Source organism: Paramormyrops kingsleyae, chromosome 1 (assembly GCF_048594095.1).
Source record: "Paramormyrops kingsleyae isolate MSU_618 chromosome 1, PKINGS_0.4, whole genome shotgun sequence".
Lineage (NCBI taxonomy): Eukaryota > Metazoa > Chordata > Actinopteri > Osteoglossiformes > Mormyridae > Paramormyrops > Paramormyrops kingsleyae.
Window position 1 is genome coordinate 3,159,942 of NC_132797.1, and position 18,720 is coordinate 3,178,661.

An 18,720-nucleotide genomic window follows, 5' to 3' on the forward strand; every position below is an offset into this window, starting at 1 on the left:
TACTCATTTTCCCACGTTCCTCACACAGGAAATCGTTCTGCAATGAAACCGCAATGTTATTAAGAAATAACTGGCCTAAATATTCCTAAGAATCCTAATTTATTTCAAGCAAATACTGTAGTGTGTCACGGGGGAAAACTTATCTACATTTGAACTGACTGCATAAAAATAAAATATTTAGTCAGCATACGGATTGTGACGTCCGGACACCAGAAAGGAGGCAGACCCCGTAATGCGGGAGAAGGGTATATTGGACAGTAAGTCGAGTGTACCAAAAGCCAAAAGGGAAATCCAAGTGGGTAGTCGAGTCGAGCGCGGAGAGTCGAAAGCCGGTGAGTTCAGTCCTACAGGCAGAGACAGGACGTGGAGACGAAGGGATGGGAGAGAGGACGAAGGCAGACCTGGAAGGCAGGACAGGCAAGCGGGGCAGGCTGGACCAGGGAGGGAGGCAGGGTTGACCAGGGAAGCGGGGCAGGCAGAACAGCAGGGTAAGGCAAGAGCAGGGCAGGGAAGGGAAGGGAAGACACGAGACAATGAAACGCTCAGTATGTGTCATTCGCATGGCAACAATACTTCGCAACACTCTGTGGTACGATTTGGATTTAACAGTGGTGGAGGAAGTACCGAAGCTTATGTACTTAAGTAAAAGTACAAATATCCTGCAAAATATGTACTCAAGTAAAAGTAGAAGTGCTACATCAACAATCTTACTTAAGTGAAAGTACTAAGTACTTACTTTTAAATTTACTTTAAAGTATTTTTTAAGTAAAAGTACTCACACAATGGTTTGTCTCAACGTCTGGGGTGTGCCATTTTGTAAAAGAATAGTAGATATACTGACTTACGCCTCTACCGATGTCATTGCTCGTAATAATTACAAGCAACTATACAGTATATGTGTATTGGAAAGTTTGGTGTGCTTATTGTGCATGCACTCTGGAATACTGTGTGTACCCAACTTAGAATTATGTGGATGACAAGTTATCTACTAGGTATTACCCACTAATATACCATTAAGATAAACCAATCAGGACATGATATATCTTTAAATCATTTATGTACTTGCGAAACTATTCAACACATATCTGCCACCATTGGAGCTAATAAAGCCACCTGATTGGTAGGAAATGGCAAACAACGGCAGAACGCAATAGGCTAACTATATTTTTTCGTGCAAGATATTGAGGAAATTGTGTTAATAAAATGTGACGACTAACGGCATAAATTTTAGAAATGTAGTGGAGTACAAAGTACAGATAATTGCCGCAAAATGTAATGGAGTAAAATTAAAAGTATGCATTATTATTTTTACTTAAGTAAAGTACAGATAGGCCTACGTAAAAATGTACTTAAGTACAGTAACGAAATACAAAACTTTGTTACATTCCACCACTGGGATTTAACTAGTGCATTGGATTTGTGCTAATTGCTAGCAGCTGTTGCCCCGCCCCTGTGGGCGTGACACGGATATTCCACTTTTCCGTTTACTCATCCACAGCTCACACACCATTATCAGGTTTGCTGGTCTGATGGTACAGCAGCAAATGGGTGAACATCCTGACCTCGACAGGATGGTGGTAAGATACCAAGCCATGAGCGTAAATTACGGGAGATGGGTGGAGTTATAAACCCTGCCGATAACACTGCACAACAATTTTTTTTTAAAGTTTTGCCTCCTGAAAAGTTTTTGATGATTGCGACAGGTACTTGGTGGGTATTCAGAAATATAGTTTTGGTTTTGCTGCATCACGTAGAAACTCACGTTTATGATTCTCATACGCTATTAAGTTCAACATAATTAGAAGTGTGTTGTTTTTGATTTTTGTTTGTATTCAGTGTCAGGTGCATCACGCTGCAGTGTCCAAAACTAGTCACTCTTGCGAGTGCTGTACATAAGGTTGCTGGCCTCATGTACCCGTGCCAGGCTTTCCTGGAGGTCAGCTGTCTCTCCAGCGTCACCGATTTTTCTCGGTTGTTATCCAGCCTTTCCTGGACGTCACTGGTTGCCCAGAATTCACTTGCTTAACAGTACAGTACAGAGCCCTACAGTCATGAACGTAAAGGCTGAAAAATAGCTTCTTTCCATGAGCTGTGGCTGAACTCTGCGCCTGTTTACGCTGCTGCCTCGCGCTGCTCCTTAACACCTGACATCTTGTTTACACACTGGACACTTTATACACCGTCACCTTATTTTACATTTTATTCAGGTCTAGAGGTATGTTTTGGCCACATTTTACTTGATTTTATTTTACAATTTCTAAAGCAGTGTTCCTCAAACCAGTCCTCGGTGACCCCTGCAGCAGTCCTCGTTTTTGCTCTCTCCCAATTCCCTGGGAGCAGGAAGGTCTGGGGGTCCCTGAGGACTGCTTTGAGAAACACTGTTCTAAAGTATTGCTATATATATCCCGGTCTTGTCTTATTTATTGTTCATTAGTTGTTTATTGCTTCCGGAACTATCCTTTAACATTTGTCTTTGTTGTTGTGTACTGATGCTGTTAGGAGTGAGCCAATCAGTGTTTTGTTGAATGCTCATTTGGCCAATGACAATGCAGAATTCTGGTATATCACAGTTAAGTTTACTGTATTCATCACGTTGACAGTAAGCTATGGAAAACAGATAAAAAATGTATAGGCCTAAATAGTATATAATTAAATTAAATAGTATATAATTATAGCAAGTGTATAATTAAATCCTAGACCACACCAAATCCAGGATACGTTGTGGACAAACGGATGGACCACACCAAAATAATTTCATTTGTCAGTTTAACCACAGGAAAGTGAATCCCGCGTTAACTCCGCGCCCGACTTCGTTACGGATGTTTTTTGACCTACGAGTGACGCCGTAGACCGGTCGCGTCTGCACTGGAAACATGGCGGCCGCTGTTCTTGTCTGCCGTCCTACGAGTGTCCTTTCCAGACTTTCCAGTAAGTGTTTGTGTTATTGTCTAAAGTAATTTGTATAGCGGCATATGACTCACCAGTTTTTTATACATCGCGTTTTATGCGAGTAACATTTATTGGGTTCTGCGTTTTGCAGTATTTTCAAACCAGGCCTGTACGTGCGCAGTGTTATTTAGCTATAGCCCGTCCTTCACATTAGTTTTTCTAGCAGCGTATTTGGCAGTCAGGATTTGCAAATGCAAGATCAGCATGCAAGTCCAAGTGTTTTGAAACGGTAAGGTGCATATGTAGCTTTATAAGACATACTGCATGGCCCCGTATGTACCGCTACAAAGCATAGGTAAAGTGCTTGTTATTCTGACCCGAAATGGTCATTAATATTGTAGTGTATGTACAGCAGTCAAAGGTTTCTTTGAGTGCTTGATTTTATGATTTCAACTATGAATCGTAACACACACACAGTTACAGACAGTCTGTCAGTTGAATGAGGCAAATAGGATATATTTGGTCCCGTACATTAGATATCTGCTTTTCCCAGTTCTGGCTTGACTACATCTACAGAAGCCACAGGAAGCTGTAAGGCACAGGACTGACTTAAAAAACGAGTTCAAACATTAAAACTCAAGCCTTGCACAGCTGCTTACAGTTTGTGGAGGCGTAAGAACCATTTGGCAATGAGACGGAGGTAAACCTGCAAGCTTGGGTTCCAATAATACAGCATCAGGCCTCCTGACGAGGATTCTAGGGCCAGTTTCTTGGCGCTGTTTGGTCTGTTAGCCCAGTTCTGCTTCTCCTCTGCAGGTGCTACATCTCCAGCGGTGCTGCCAGCCGTCTGTGTGACTGTCCAGCAGCGAGAGATCCACCATGCCGTCATCCCTCACGGAAAAGGGGGGCGCTCTTCGGTCAGTGGAGTCGCAGCCACTGTCTTTGGCGCCACTGGTTTCTTAGGCCGATATGTGGTCAACCGTCTGGGTGAGTTTCAACTGGCTTTGTGGCTCTTCAAATACCAGCCAGCAGGAGTATGGTCAGTGTTGTCCAGGAGGCAGGATATTTTATTTTATTTGATGACACCCAGATCCCCCCCCCCATTCAGGCAGTAGGGGTCTGACTTCCATTCCTATGCTGTTGTCCACAGGGAGAATTGGATCTCAGATTGTGATTCCCCATCGCTGTGATCAGTATGACATCATGTACCTCAGACCAATGGCGGACCTGGGACAGATCATTTTCATGGTAAACTTAAACATCATCCATCCACCTTCTAGCCGCATAACCTAGTCAGGGCTACAGCGGAGACCTGAAGCCTGTTCCAGGCGTTTCAGTGGACACGCTGTCAGAATGTATGGGCAATTTAAAGACACCCGTTAGCTGAACTGCATATCAGTGCACTGTTGGAGGAATCCCTGGCTGACTGGAGGGAAATCGGAGAGAATATTCAATCCCCCACAGGCCGGAGGTGAGATTTGTCCCATAACTCTGTCGGTGTTCTAGCCACTGTGCCTTCAGAGTGACCCAGTGTGAGTTACTCAGTACAGTACAGAAAAGTACATGTTGCATGGAATGCTGCTTTATGGCCAGTTAGCTGCAGTGCCTCCCATAATGGCTATAGCACTGGCATGTATATAGTTTTATTTACCTCTGTACTGCACAGTTTTTGATTTTTTTCCAACTTTATTAGAATTTTAAACAATAACATGATACAAAAGGTACAAATGTTGGTCTCGATCTTAATACCCCCCCACACCTCTATCCCCTTTAATACAAAGTAAAATGTAGTAACTAAATAATATTAACAATGAAAGTATGCAAATTAAATCAAAATAATAGAAAATAAATAAATAGATAAAAGTAAATAAAAATAATAATTACTTAACATAAGGAGAAATAAATCTAGTGGTCTCTATAATTTACTAATGATTATGAGTATTGGGCTTACAGATTTGAATGTGTTACTGTGGGTTAGCAGTACCAAGGATCAGTGGTCAGTCGCAGATTGTATTCAATTTCTTATTTATCAATTAGCTAGTTAGTTAATGGGGAGAGTTTTCATTTTTGCAAAAAGGGTGATCATGGGTCCCCAGTTTTGGTAATTTTTTTACTCTAATGCAGTACTTTATTTTCTCCAATTTTAAAAAAAGTAGATCCCAGAGCCACACTGATGCAAGTGGTGGCTGTGTGGACTTCCATTCCAATGATATCCTTCTTCGTGCAACAAGAGCGGCAAAAGAGAAAGCATTTTTAGCCGTACTCGTCAATATTGTTCCATCTCCTGGTATTCCAAATAAAGCTATTTCAGCACTCGGTTTTATATTAAGCTCAAATGCCTCATGTAGAATTTTAAATACAAATCCCCCAAATCCCCAAAAACCTCTCAGTTTACAACATGACCAAAACGTGTGCACAAAGTCAGCTTTGGTTAAGGGACATCTGTCACAAGTTTCTTCCAAGTTGGGGTATATTTTAGAAAGTCTGGCTTTGGTGTAGTAGACACGGTGGGTAACTTTAAATTGAATTAAGCCCAACCGGGCACATGATGTAGTTCGGTTTACCATTCTACGTGCTTTTTTTCCACGTTTCATCAGACAATTCAATCCCCAATTCTTTATCCCATTCTAATTTAATTTTGTCTGTTGATGTACTGTTTATGGACATAATTATATTATATATTGTAGAAATTTGACCTCTAGGATGGAGGGGAATTTGCAAAATATGTTGTAATGCAGAAGGTCCTGGCAGAGATGGAAAATGTCTAATCTGGAAACAGGTGAGATTGTGGCAGTTTCAGTGTTTTAGAGAGGGAACTAAAAGTAGCAAAAGTGTTGTCAGTATAGAGATCAGTGCATTTATCAATACCTAACTTTGCCATGTCATAAATGTGTGGTCTAGTCGGGCTGCAGGGAAACTATTATTACATATAGGACTTGACATAGAAAAATGATTAAAAATATATTTCTGATGAAATTGGGACCATATTTTAAGTGTAGAGGCCACAATGTAACGTATATTACAAGGGAGAGAAGGGTAACTTTGTTGCTATTAGAGCTGGGAGTGATGCAGGTTTGTGCCTCCATCTTACACCATTCTATCTCCGGGGACTGAAACCAACAAGTGATTTTTTGTATGTTTGCTGCCCAGTAATAGCCCCTAAGATTGGGCAGAGCTGGCCCTCCCTCCGCTCTCAGTCTTTCAGGAAGTTCCTTTTGTACTCTGGGGTTTTTACCTCCCCATAAAAAAGAGGTAATCATATTATCAACTGACTGGAAAAATGATTTTGCAAGAAAAATTGGGAGGCACTGAAATAAATATACAACCTTGGTAGAATATTCATTTTGACAGTTAATTCTGCCAGTAAGAGATAAGAAGTATAATGTATTCCACCTGTCAAAGTCCAGTTTAATTTTCTTAAGTAGAGGAGTAAAGTTCTCTTTATGTATATCTGTGAAGGTTGGTGTGATATTGATACCTAGGTATTTAAAGCCAGATTTAGACATTGAAAAAGGCAAGATGTTTTCTGGTATTTGTAGGGCTAAACTGTTGATAGGAAAACATTCATTCTTCAGAAAATTTAATTTATAGCCTGAAAAGCTGCCAGATTCACTTAATATTCATATCCAGTCACATTGTTGCCTGGATCTGACAGTTTTTGATTTGTAATCAAGCAACTGACATGTGGTCAAAGTGTGCATAGCGACCCCCCCCCCCGTCTCCAGGTGTATCTTCTCTGGTGGTGCCCCTCCAGGCCTGGACTGCAGTTATCTTCAGCTCCGGCCTGGCAGGAACCATTACCCTCACGTTTCTTCCTCAGCATCTGCACATCATGCTCGGTTGTATTGACATCAGGGGCTTGACTTGGTCATTTGAGAATTTCCTAGATGTTAACTTTGATAAGCTCCTGTGTTTCTTTAGCAGTATGTTTGGGTCCATCATCTCACACAAGATGAAGTGCCAGCAAATGAGTTTTTGCGGCATTTTCCTGAAGTCAACCGGATAAGATTCTTCTGTGTGCTTGACAAATAATTTTGCTACTGCCGTCAGCAGTTACATCATCAAAACACTTGCCTGAGTACCTGTGACAGCCATAAATGCTGGTGCCATAAACCCCCCCCCCCCTGCTGTGTGTCACAGATCAGCTGCTATGCTTTGGATCTTGGCCGGTTCCTTTTTGGAACCATACTCTGCTCTTGCCATCATTTTCTGATACAAGTCAAGAGTCAAGGTCTTGTGCACAGGTTAGACCAAGATTTTGTTCCAGAACTCTGCTTGCTCTTTCAACCTAAACACACAAGTAGATTTTCAACACGGAAAAGATGATGCTGATTATGGCTGTGAGCCAATAGCCAAGTCATAATGGCAAAATGAGCTCGAAGACCCTCCAACATCACATAAATCAGTAGTTTGCAGTGTTACGTAATTATGAGAATAATAATAATTTCCCTCTGGGGGTCTGTCTAAGTGTACCCACGTACCTACCTGTTTTTTCTGCTGTATCGAACCGTGATCCCAAAACCACTTTGTGTGTCGTTGTACGCCTGCTCCTTGGCGAACTGTAACCTGGCCGTCCTGTTTGTGTGGCTAACAAACGGTCGTCGGCACAGCTAACCATAAAGGTAGCTTCGGTTACATCCAGCAGCATACAGCAAGGACTGCTGCAGACTCACAACAGGCCGGAAAACAAATATATGTGATTTTAGGATTTACAACTGTTTTTGACCATTAAACTTTACCTGCGAAAAAATGTTAGCGGGTTACAGTTAGCGGAACTAAATATAGCAGAAGCTAATTGGTCTGCTTACGGTTTTCAAAGTTAGCGGAAACGCTGCTCTGCTAACGAGAAAGTTAGCTTCGCAGATTAGCAGAACCCTGCCCATCACTGCTAACTAGTGGTGTGCATCACCAGTGTAGCCTCTCTCTTTATATTCATGGTGTCTTCTGCAGATGATAGTCATTAACAAACCCACTCCTGCCCTTTGTAGAGTGTTTCTAATATGTCGGACAGGTGTTTCAGGATTTTTATGGTGAGAATTATTTTGTCGTCACCTGTGGGGTTCTTCCTTGGCCTGACAGTCGCTTTGTGATTGCCAAGCTCACCAACGCACTTTTCCTCCGTAATGATGTTGCTTACGGTTGATTTTGGTAAGCCTAGGGTTTGTGCGATGTCTCTTAGTTTTGTTCTTCTTTCTCGGCCCCATAATGGCTTCCTTGACATGTTTCCCATTCCTTTAGAAGGTCACTTGATGTCATCCTCCTATTCATGAGAAACTGTCAGATAAGTTGACGGCCGTCTCTGGCATTAAACTGTGGCTTCCGCCCTTTACCTGGCTGGTTTCTGGTCGTTCCCAGTGTCTCCTGCTTCACCTTGTTCTTGTGTCCTGCTGTCTTAGAAACTCTGATCCTGGGAGCAGCCTGCAGCTCAGCATAGCCTTCTGTCAGCGGAACCAGGATTAAGCCAGGATTAAAAAATTCAGATTTATTTAAAAATATAGAGCGGTCTCTTAATTTTTTCCACAGGTGTGCATATATACACACATACTATGTGTGTATGTATATACACACACACTGAACATCATGTGTGTACACACATGAGACATAATGTGTATGTATGTATATGTGTTTATATATGTGTGTGTGTGTATATATATACATATGTATATGTGTGTATGTGTATATATAATATATACTTTTTTTATATATGTCTTTCGTGCATTTATTATATGCCTTTGTCCCAGTCATTATGGAGGAGCCTGTATTTCGGAAGCCTTTGCTTGTGTGACACTGAGCCATGAGTTGCAGTGGAGGACGTGCGGTCCTGATGCCCTCTGCCCATCGTGTGTCTCAGGAGTGGGATGCCAGAGACAAGGAGTCCATCCGGCGTGCCCTGGCTCATTCCAACGTGGTCATCAACCTGGTGGGGAGAGAGTGGGAGACGAGGTAAATTCTGCAGAGTCCCGGCAGCTCTGGGTGCTGTTTTCCACTGAGGAGTCTGTGTCATTCTCTGTCATTCTGTGTGATTGTGATACCTGGTACTGAATGGTATTGTTGAATGCAACAGGCATGAATCGCAATGCAAAGTGAAATCTCAGCATTTATTAGGCAGAGCAGCAAGCTCTGTAATAGCTGTCACTGACTGCAGCTCATCCACGTAGTGCCCATTTTTCAGGTCGTAGCTATCAGTGTGAAAATCTGTGAGAAAACTCCCATAATTCCCCAGAACGGTGGGATGCCTGGTAATGTGATCACAAAAATTTAAATTGTAATCCGCTACACTACTTTCTTACCAAAGCATGAAAATGTATTAGAATGTAAGCCTTTATCTCCAGGGCTAGTAGCTGTGTGCCTTCTCCTCCTGTCACAGTGTAACTGGGTAGGTCATGTGACTCTGACATGGAAGGGCCCTACTGTTCACTCTCCAAAAGGAACTACAGGTTCGAGGACGTCAACGTGACAGTGCCCCAGCAGATCGCCAAGGCGGCCCGCGAAGCAGGCATCGCCAAGCTGATCCACGTGTCTCACCTGAACGCAGACATCCGCAGCCCCTCCAAGAACCTGAGGACCAAGGTGACCGGGCTGCCAGACAGCGGCGCCTGAATGACACGCCACTCTCTTCCCACGCCGCCCTGCTGCCCGCCAGTCAGTGTGCTGTGCCTGGCAGTGAACAGGCAGATACCGTTTCCAAGAAAAACAGTGTTTAGTGCCGCCTTAAGATCTCGAACCTCTACTTCTCACACAATGGAAATATGACAAAGTGAAGGGGATAAAAGTATTAATAACTCACTAACTAAGCTAAGCTAACTTCAAAAATGGTTGGTCGTCTCTGCAGGGTGTGTCGTGGGGCAAACACGGCTGACTCACATGTTTTTACTTGCGTATGAAGGTGCACCAGTATGTCCTGCATGCAAACCCATTTATCTGTTAAATACATTTTATACCACGACACTGCCGAATTCTCAGAACTGAAGGGTGGCGATTAATTTTCTGTAACCACACACACAGTGCCAGCGAGTCGAATCGCAATAGTAAATCAACACACGATTATAATCTTTAATTCTGTCTAACGTTACTTAACACAAAATAAAAGCTAAGAAATTGCTACAAATCACTCGGACGACGACAGTACTTCAGGCTGAAGCCCAGGCTCTGTGGGCGGTGATTAAATACCAAAATGATTTACTGGTGTAATGCATTTGTAGCCCAGTCATATATTACAGACCTGTGTAATCTGCCTGAATGAGATGGTACGCAAGTCTGCTTCTAATAATTGGTAAATAAGTCAATTTTATAAAGAAACTAAATTTTTTATGAAGATTTGTGAATGCAATCAAAAACCTAAAATAGCCAAAAGTATTTTGTTTGGTTACTTATTTTAAAAAAAAAAAGCATCTTATTGTTTTAACTGTTTTGTAAAATTTTATAGTTATTTATGAAGATTTGACCTTGTTGCTTACACAGTCTGTTTTAATATCCATATACTCTTGCTTCACATATTGCCCTGTTTGCTGGCATGGTGTTAAAAGTCAGCATGACATAGCAGATAACATGACCCTCTGCCTCATTGCTGCCCCCTGCAGGCTGTGGGGGAGAGCGCTGTGAGGGATGAGTTCCCAGATGCCATCATTATGAAGCCATCGGAGATGTTTGGGAGGGAGGACCGGTTCTTCAATCACTTTGCCAGTATGAACTATTTACATTTTATTCCACTTTGTCTATTCCCTGTCATGGTTTTAGAAACCACACACATCCATTCACCACCTGGTACAGGGTTGGGGTGACAGTATTGTAGATATTGTGTAATGATTCGATACCCACAAAAAATGCTGAATCGGATTTCGGAGGGGTGGTGAAGTAAGATACCGATCTGATCCATCCATCCTTTCCTTTTCTGCCGTTTATCCGGGTTCAGGTCACAGTGGCAGCAGTCTAAGCAGGGATGCCCAGACTGCTTCACCATCTGTAATGTAGGAATTATTAGCTCAGGTAAATTTTAATATCTCCACCAATATGTTTAAAATTAATTATTATTTAATGACTATTATTGCCTAATCGTTATGTCGAATGGTTGGTTCCTCCAAACTCTATTGCGATATCCCCGTAAGTCTGTTAATGTTAGACTTAAATGGGATTCACTAATCACCAGTATCGCTTAGTAACCTGGGTTAGAAGGCTCGTCCACCGAGCTGCGTCACCAGGTAATGAGAGAGAATTTCGCGATATTTAAGCCGAGTTTGAGGTTTCAGAGCGTGTAGATAGATCGCACAGAGGCAGGGACTATTGTGAGCACTCAATGAAGTTGTGTAAAAGACATGCATTTATTCCTAGCTAACACTACAACTAACATAAGACAGACATTACACCTAACACAAACAACAAACATGAAAATAACGGAATAGAAACAATGTAATTATGGAAATGCAATGACCGGATTTAAATGAGTAAACTTAAAAGGGGAATACTGTTCTGCAAAGCAAGCACAGTTTGTGGAAACACAACCCTAAAGTCTTATAGCAGGTTAACAGAACAGCTTAGGTTGTTAGAATAAGAGGAAGTTGGTTTACTTGGTTGCAGAGTGGGGAGGGGGGGGGGGGTCTTGGCAGTTGGTTGCAGAGCCTGATGAGCTGATGGGATGATGGCACTCAGGAAGGCGCGGTGGGGGAGCAGTTGTTGGAGTGGAGCCCCTTGGATTCTCTCTCCTTGTGAAGCTTTGTCTTGGTTGCAGTTCTCTGTCCAGCTGGGCCTTCACCGGAGGGCTTCTGGTGGGCTTCTCTTCTCCTGGGCTGATGTTCTTTCTGCTCTCTCTTCGGGCTGATGGGCTTTTCTCTGCTCTTGGGCTGATGGTCTTTTTGCCCCTTTTGTACTGAGGTGCCAGGTTTTTATGGTCTAAAGTCCATGAATAGGGATGACCAGGAATTCGACTCCTGCACCAATGGCTGACCATCCATTTGGCGGGCTTTCGGAAGGGGGTCTGTATCAGTCCTTTTGGGATTTATGACCAGACTGATTATCCTTTTACTGATGATTTTCATTAAGCTAGTATAACTTTTGATACATCCACTTTCATGGTAACCACTGACCAGATTTGGAATCAGGAGTGATTGTCCATCAGTTTGACACCAAACATGCCATACCAGCTTCACAGGTTCACACCTCATACCATCTGTGTTAATTGATTAACAATTATTTATATTATGTATGTGACTGATTCACATCAGTATATGATACAGGTGTTTTGGGTTGCACCTCAACAGATGTTACACTTTGTACAGACATTTGTTACGACCCTAGTCTAGGGTTTAGGGTGTAACAGAGGAAGGGAAAGGGAAAAGGGGAACGAGGGGAACCCAGGGGTGGTGCACAAGGGAACACACGTGGACAAAGGGGATATTTTTATAGTTTTTTTATATTTTATTCACGCAGGACAGACACAGAACAAAAGGTCTAGGTGCGGAAAACTCAGGAGTGATTATCGCCAAAACAATAAACAAAAACCCACTTGTCCAACACAACCCAATTCTAACTTAACTAAGTGTAAAACCAAACAACAAGTGATACTCCTTACTCCCTATCCAAAACAGTCACAAAAACTTCCAAACAAAACCGGCAATCACTCCCTAAGCACCAAACAATCACAAATCCTACACATACACAGCACACAGCAAAGCGTCAAAGTTTAAGGGGCGCGCGAAGACGTAAACCAAAAACAAGCAAAGGATCGATAACCAGAAAAGCAAGCAAAACCGGGCGAAAGTACAGAAAGGGGTAAGGCAAAGAATCGTAAGTCAGGGAAATCAAAAATCATACACAAATATCCAAACCAAGAAAGCAATCCAACAATAATCAAGTAATGAGCTAAGCTCCCGAAGAGTCTCTCTGTCTGGCTTTTATCCCTCTCCGGACGGACGTGACGGGATCGGGCCGGGCAGGAAACGAAGGCGGGGTCCGGAGGTAGGGGTGGAGCCAGGCCAGGTCGTAGGCGGAGTTCGGACGTGGAGGCGGGGAAAACGACGGCACGTAACACATTACATCACATATTCACATTAAAAATGGCACATCTTAGCCTTAGATAGGCGTGGCCGTTAGTTTGTAGTAATATCAATATAAGTTGCACATCTGGAAACAACATATCTTGATGGTGTGGCTTATCCCAATTGATCTTCTCCAGAATGGATAATATACACCTTAATTCAGTTCTTTTAATATAGCACGGTAGAACACAGAAAGCTTGCTAACGGACCAAGATCAGATAAGGACCACAAAGGAATGTGGAGGGAAAAAGGCGAGGGGGGTTGTTGGTCTGTTGGGTGAGTGGTATGTAAGGCAGGATGTCTGGGGAGGGGGTTGTGTGCCAAGTCGAGGGACCCCTGCCCTTAAGGTCCAGTCTGCTGTCTGTAGGTCCCTAAATCTTTGGGCAATAAAAGTTGGAGTGTGTGTGGTCACGAAGCACCCTTTGGTGCCTAGGCCAGTGAGTACCTCTCGTACTAGGCTGGGCCTTGTCTCAGGCTACCTGGAATTTAAGCTCTGTGATATGTGCATGTGTGATCCTACAGTAATGATGAATCTTTGCTTCATAATGCATCTTATGACTCGGCCCTCTTTATGTATTAATCCCATGGGTGACTATGGATTAAACTTGGTTGTCTATTAAGGTATCATAATGTGTTTCTCTTTGACAGACATGCGCTGGTTTGGAAAGGCTGTGCCTCTAATCGCCTTGGGCAAGAAAACAGTCAAGCAGCCGGTCCACGTGAGTGCTGAATCGTGCAATTCGCTGCCTGCGGCCGTGTCTGCATCAGCTGACCTGCCCCCCCCCCTGACTCCCTCTTAACCCCCCACCTCTCCTTCCAGGTGGTGGATGTTGCCAAGGCCATCGTCAGCGCCGTGAAAGATCCCGATTCCAATGGAAGGACATATGCTCTAGTTGGGTAAGTGTTAACTTCCCCTTTTGATAATGGCAAGCATTTCTCAGCCAAGATTGTGTCATTCCGCAGGCACATGTTTCCTTGTGGCAAATGCAGGCTCCTGTTTTGCTTTTGCTCCTTTACGGATGATAATGTTGACGTGTGCTGCAGGCCAGCCTGCTCTCTCAGGCTAACCATCCACTAACTCCCTCTCCTCCACAGTCCCCATCGCTATCTGCTGCATGATCTGGTGGAGTACCTCTACGCAGTGGCTCACAGGCCATTTGTGCCGTACCCCGTGCCACGTCCTCTGTACCAGTACGTATGTGCCATGCATCAAAAGCTTAACTGGATTTGCACTCCTCAGTCACTTTGTCATGGCAGAAATTGGGACTCAAACCAACAAAAACTGTTCTGATTGTCACAATTCAGAATGTATCATTTCTCCCCTCTCTCTTAGCTTCATTGCAAGGTTTTTTGAGCTCAACCCATTTGAGCCATGGACGACGCGTGACAAAGTGGACCGGGTAAGGTGCTTCACTCGGTCCTCTTCAGATTTCATTGTTGGCGCTGCCTATTGGCATTTTAGTGGGTTTAATTAACTAGGTGCCACCTGTTACGATCCAGTCTAGGGTTGGACCGCAACAAAGTGAAAGGGAAGGAGGGATTGGGGAGGACAGGACAACTAGGGCTAGGAGAAGGGAACACGGGACACAGAGGGAGTCTTTTTTTTATAGTTTTTTTTTTATAGTTTTTCACAAACACAATACAAACACTAGGTGTAACGAACGTCAGGAGTGACAAAGGCCAAAGAAACAAACAAAAGCACATCTACCGAGTAACCCAAGCTGAGCTATCTAAGTGAACACAAAGAAAATGGTGAAATGAAACAACAATGCCTAAATCTATCTCCCTGACCAAACAAACAATAATCCCCACGTTAACGAATAAACCAAAAAAGGCAGACACTCCCTACACACCTAGTGAAACACGAAACACCAAGCCGAGGCAAAGGTATCAAAAGGGAAAACCGAGAGGCGAAGTCGAAACACAGGCGAAAGTCCAAAACCAATCAAGCAATCAGAAACAAAGGCGAAAGTACAAATAAGGGCGAGGCGAGAATCGGAAGTCAAGGGCAAAACAGTCATACACGATCAATCAAACAAAGCAAAAGCGAACAGAGAGCGAGCTAGCAGGCGAGAAGCAAGTAGCGGGCAACGAAGGGACGAAGCGGCGAACTCTTCAGCCGGCAAACCGGAAACGGCTCCGAGGGCAAGGGAGGCGGGGTCAGGTCCTGAGGGCGGAGTCGAGGGGGCGGGCGACCAATCGGCGAGTGGGCAGGACGTCCGAAGGACCTGCAGGCATCCTCCTAAACTTACGGCACGTAACACTTACGGCACGTACCCGAAACTTACGGCACATATCCCTTACGGCACGTAACAAAAACTTACGGCACGTAACACCCCCCCACACAAGAGTGAACCCACACGGGTCACCAAAATACACAGATCCCAAACAAAAAACAACAAAAACCACAAAATAAACATAAGAAAACAAACAGAACGGAACTTCAGGGGAGGTAACAGAGTGATTAGGATCCGGGGTCACAGACTCAACCTTCGAAGGTTTATCCAACACTGGCACGGACATGAACGTGTCCTCGAGGTCAATGTCGGCAAGCTGGCGCCGCTGTGCACGAGTAAGCACACACGCAGGAAACACCTTCGGGTGTTCCACCGCTACATCATTTTCACACAGCACAGGGTCCAGAACGACTTCGGGTAGGGGAACGATTCTCTTCCCCGCTATGTCATTCCCAAGAATAAACGTAATGCCTGGGACAGGTAACTGGGGCTGGACAGCAACCCGCACGTATCCCGAGAAATCGGGAGTACACAAATATACAGTGTGCAGGGGAACTCCAGCCACACATAAATCGATTCCCTGCACCAACACATCCGTACCACAGTACGTTTTGACAGACAGGGGAATAACCCCTTCCACCAAGAAGGACTGAGCGGCTCCCGTATCCCGCAGGATAGTCACAGGGTGCCGAGCATCCATCTCACTGAGCGAAACCAACCCAGGAAATACAAATGGTTCGAAAGCAGCGTCAATACGAGAGGACGAGGGCGAAGAACTGTCGGGGCAGGCAGCAACATTTACTTTCCTAGCTGCTGATCGAGCTTCCTTGCGCTTTAACACAGGACAAACAGATATAATATGGCCCACTTCGTGGCAATAGAAGCACTCGCGTTTCTCCACGGGTGGTGGAGACGCTTGCGAAGGGGAGGTTACAATCGGACGAGTTTTACGAGGCAAAGGAATCGGAGCAAACACCGTTTTGTGGGTCAAAACGAACTCGTCAGCGAGGGTGGCAGCTTCAGTTAGCGAAGTGACTTTTTGCTCATTCAAGTACACTACCACTCGATCAGGAACACAGTTCTTAAATTCTTCTAACAGGACCAGTTCCTTAAGCTGGTCGTGGTTAAACACACCACTAGCGCCGCACCACTTATCAAATAAGACGGCTTTCTCGCGTGCGAACTCCACGTATGTTTGGCTGGCGGATTTGGGAAGATTTCGAAAGTTCTGCCGATAAGCTTCCGGCACTAACTCATAAGCGCGAAGCACAGTAGCCTTCACAATGTCGTAATCTAGGCTCTGCTCTAACGCAAGAGCCGAACAAACCTCCTGTGCCTTACCCACAAGCTTACATTGCAGTAACAGTGACCAAAGGTGTTTGGGCCAGTTCAATGTCATAGCAATGCGCTCAAAAATGGAAAAGTAGGCGTCTACCTCATTTTCCCGAAACACAGGAACAAGACCGATGTGTCGGCTCACATCAAAGCTCGATCTACCAATTTCCGGGGAGACAGGCGAGCTCAAGGGAGACCGGGGACGGGGTCTAGGAGCGTCTTGGGCGTCAGCCTGGTCTCGGGCGGAGCGAGCTGCGGGTGGAGGTGTACCTGGTGTGGGTACCTTACGCGGAAGAGGCATTGGTTTTTGGTCGCCCATGCTCATCCGACGTAACTCCAGCTCCTTCTCAGCCTCCATCTCCATAGCCCGGACACGGAGTAGCTGAGCCTGGTACTCCTGTCTCTTAATCTCAAGCTCGAGCTCCCGTAGCTTAATCGTCAGCAGTAGGTCCTCCCTGGTTGAGCGGGGATCTCCAAGATCCATGCGGTGTCCACTCCCTGGATCGTCGCTGCTGGCCTCCGCTACAGCAGACATCCGAACCGGGGTGGCAGCAACACTAGGGGATCCACCCAACTCAGGCAGTATACCTTGCTGAACCAATTCATCGAGCAGAATTTGCTTAACAACCCGCTTGGAAGCCTCAGCGGGAACCAAAATGTTAAAGAAGTCTGCTATCTGTAGCAGATCATCCTTGCGGCACACATCAAATTGTTCGAGTGTGGGGTAAAGGGTGAACGCAACAAGGTCGAATTGGGCCATCACGATTACTGCAATCACCACAACACCCCCCCACACAAAAAAAATCCGCCAGACAAGCACGAAAGGGAAAGAAGGAAAGGACGAGCCCCCAATTTTGTTACGATCCAGTCTAGGGTTGGACCGCAACAAAGTGAAAGGGAAGGAGGGATTGGGGAGGACAGGACAACTAGGGCTAGGAGAAGGGAACACGGGACACAGAGGGAGTCTTTTTTTTATAGTTTTTTTTTTATAGTTTTTCACAAACACAATACAAACACTAGGTGTAACGAACGTCAGGAGTGACAAAGGCCAAAGAAACAAACAAAAGCACATCTACCGAGTAACCCAAGCTGAGCTATCTAAGTGAACACAAAGAAAATGGTGAAATGAAACAACAATGCCTAAATCTATCTCCCTGACCAAACAAACAATAATCCCCACGTTAACGAATAAACCAAAAAAGGCAGACACTCCCTACACACCTAGTGAAACACGAAACACCAAGCCGAGGCAAAGGTATCAAAAGGGAAAACCGAGAGGCGAAGTCGAAACACAGGCGAAAGTCCAAAACCAATCAAGCAATCAGAAACAAAGGCGAAAGTACAAATAAGGGCGGAGTCGAGGGGGCGGGCGACCAATCGGCGAGTGGGCAGGACGTCCGAAGGACCTGCAGGCATCCTCCTAAACTTACGGCACGTAACACTTACGGCACGTACCCGAAACTTACGGCACATATCCCTTACGGCACGTAACAAAAACTTACGGCACGTAACACACCCATTCTCAGCAGGTTCTGCTAAATCAGGGGGTAATTACTCTACTGTGTTTGCATCTGGGTGCATCTGTTTTCTCTCCCAGTAAGTTTCCTGGACGTTCCCGGCTGATTGATGTTCCGCTTCCCCATTAGTTCCACACCACAGATATGAGGTACCCTGGGCTTCCCGGTCTGGAGGACCTGGGCATCGTCCCATCTGCCGTGGAGCAGAAGGCCATCGAGGTCCTGAGGCGTCACCGTCGCTACCGCTGGCTCGAGGCCGAGTTGGGCGAGACCAAGCCAGCCAAGACAGTGGATTTCTGAGCCTTGGGAAGGCGCTGACTCGTGTGCTTGCCTGCTCTGTCAGCTGCTACCTGTACATATACTAAATCAGAGGAAATAAAACCTATTTAAAAGTCAGGTTGTTTTCATTTAGGTCTTTCGAGTTGTATTTCAAGTCGATCTGTCACGATTACTCGGTTAAATTGTCTCTGACTGTGGGGAGTTGGAATGAAGTTGACATAACGCTGCTTATGACTTATGCGTTACCGTTCCCTGAAAAAGTCAGATTTTGTGTAATTGTAGGCAAATATGACGAATCCTTGAGCTTAAGGCAGAGTGAAGGGCTCTATAATGGCCTGATGTGGTGAGAGATGGTTCGATTAGCATCAGTGAAAGTCACAGTGACAACAATACTGCGTTGTCTGTGTAGATGAATCTGGAAAGTGTTCTGGA

The 18,720-nt window shown here is 44.7% G+C and overlaps 1 protein-coding gene across 1 annotated transcript; it reads left to right on the plus strand.

Annotated features, from left to right (window-relative positions):
• Positions 1 to 2,776: 2,776 nt before the first annotated feature.
• ndufa9a (NADH:ubiquinone oxidoreductase subunit A9a) lies at positions 2,777 to 18,405 on the plus strand. The gene is made up of 11 exons (XM_023825946.2): positions 2,777 to 2,928; positions 3,706 to 3,876; positions 4,040 to 4,137; positions 8,741 to 8,832; positions 9,318 to 9,459; positions 10,470 to 10,572; positions 13,569 to 13,639; positions 13,741 to 13,817; positions 14,016 to 14,111; positions 14,254 to 14,320; positions 18,139 to 18,405. Exons 1-11 carry the CDS (start codon positions 2,874 to 2,876, stop codon positions 18,307 to 18,309), a joined length of 1,143 nt encoding a protein of 380 aa, XP_023681714.2. The 5' UTR covers positions 2,777 to 2,873; the 3' UTR covers positions 18,310 to 18,405.
• Positions 18,406 to 18,720: the final 315 nt, after the last annotated feature.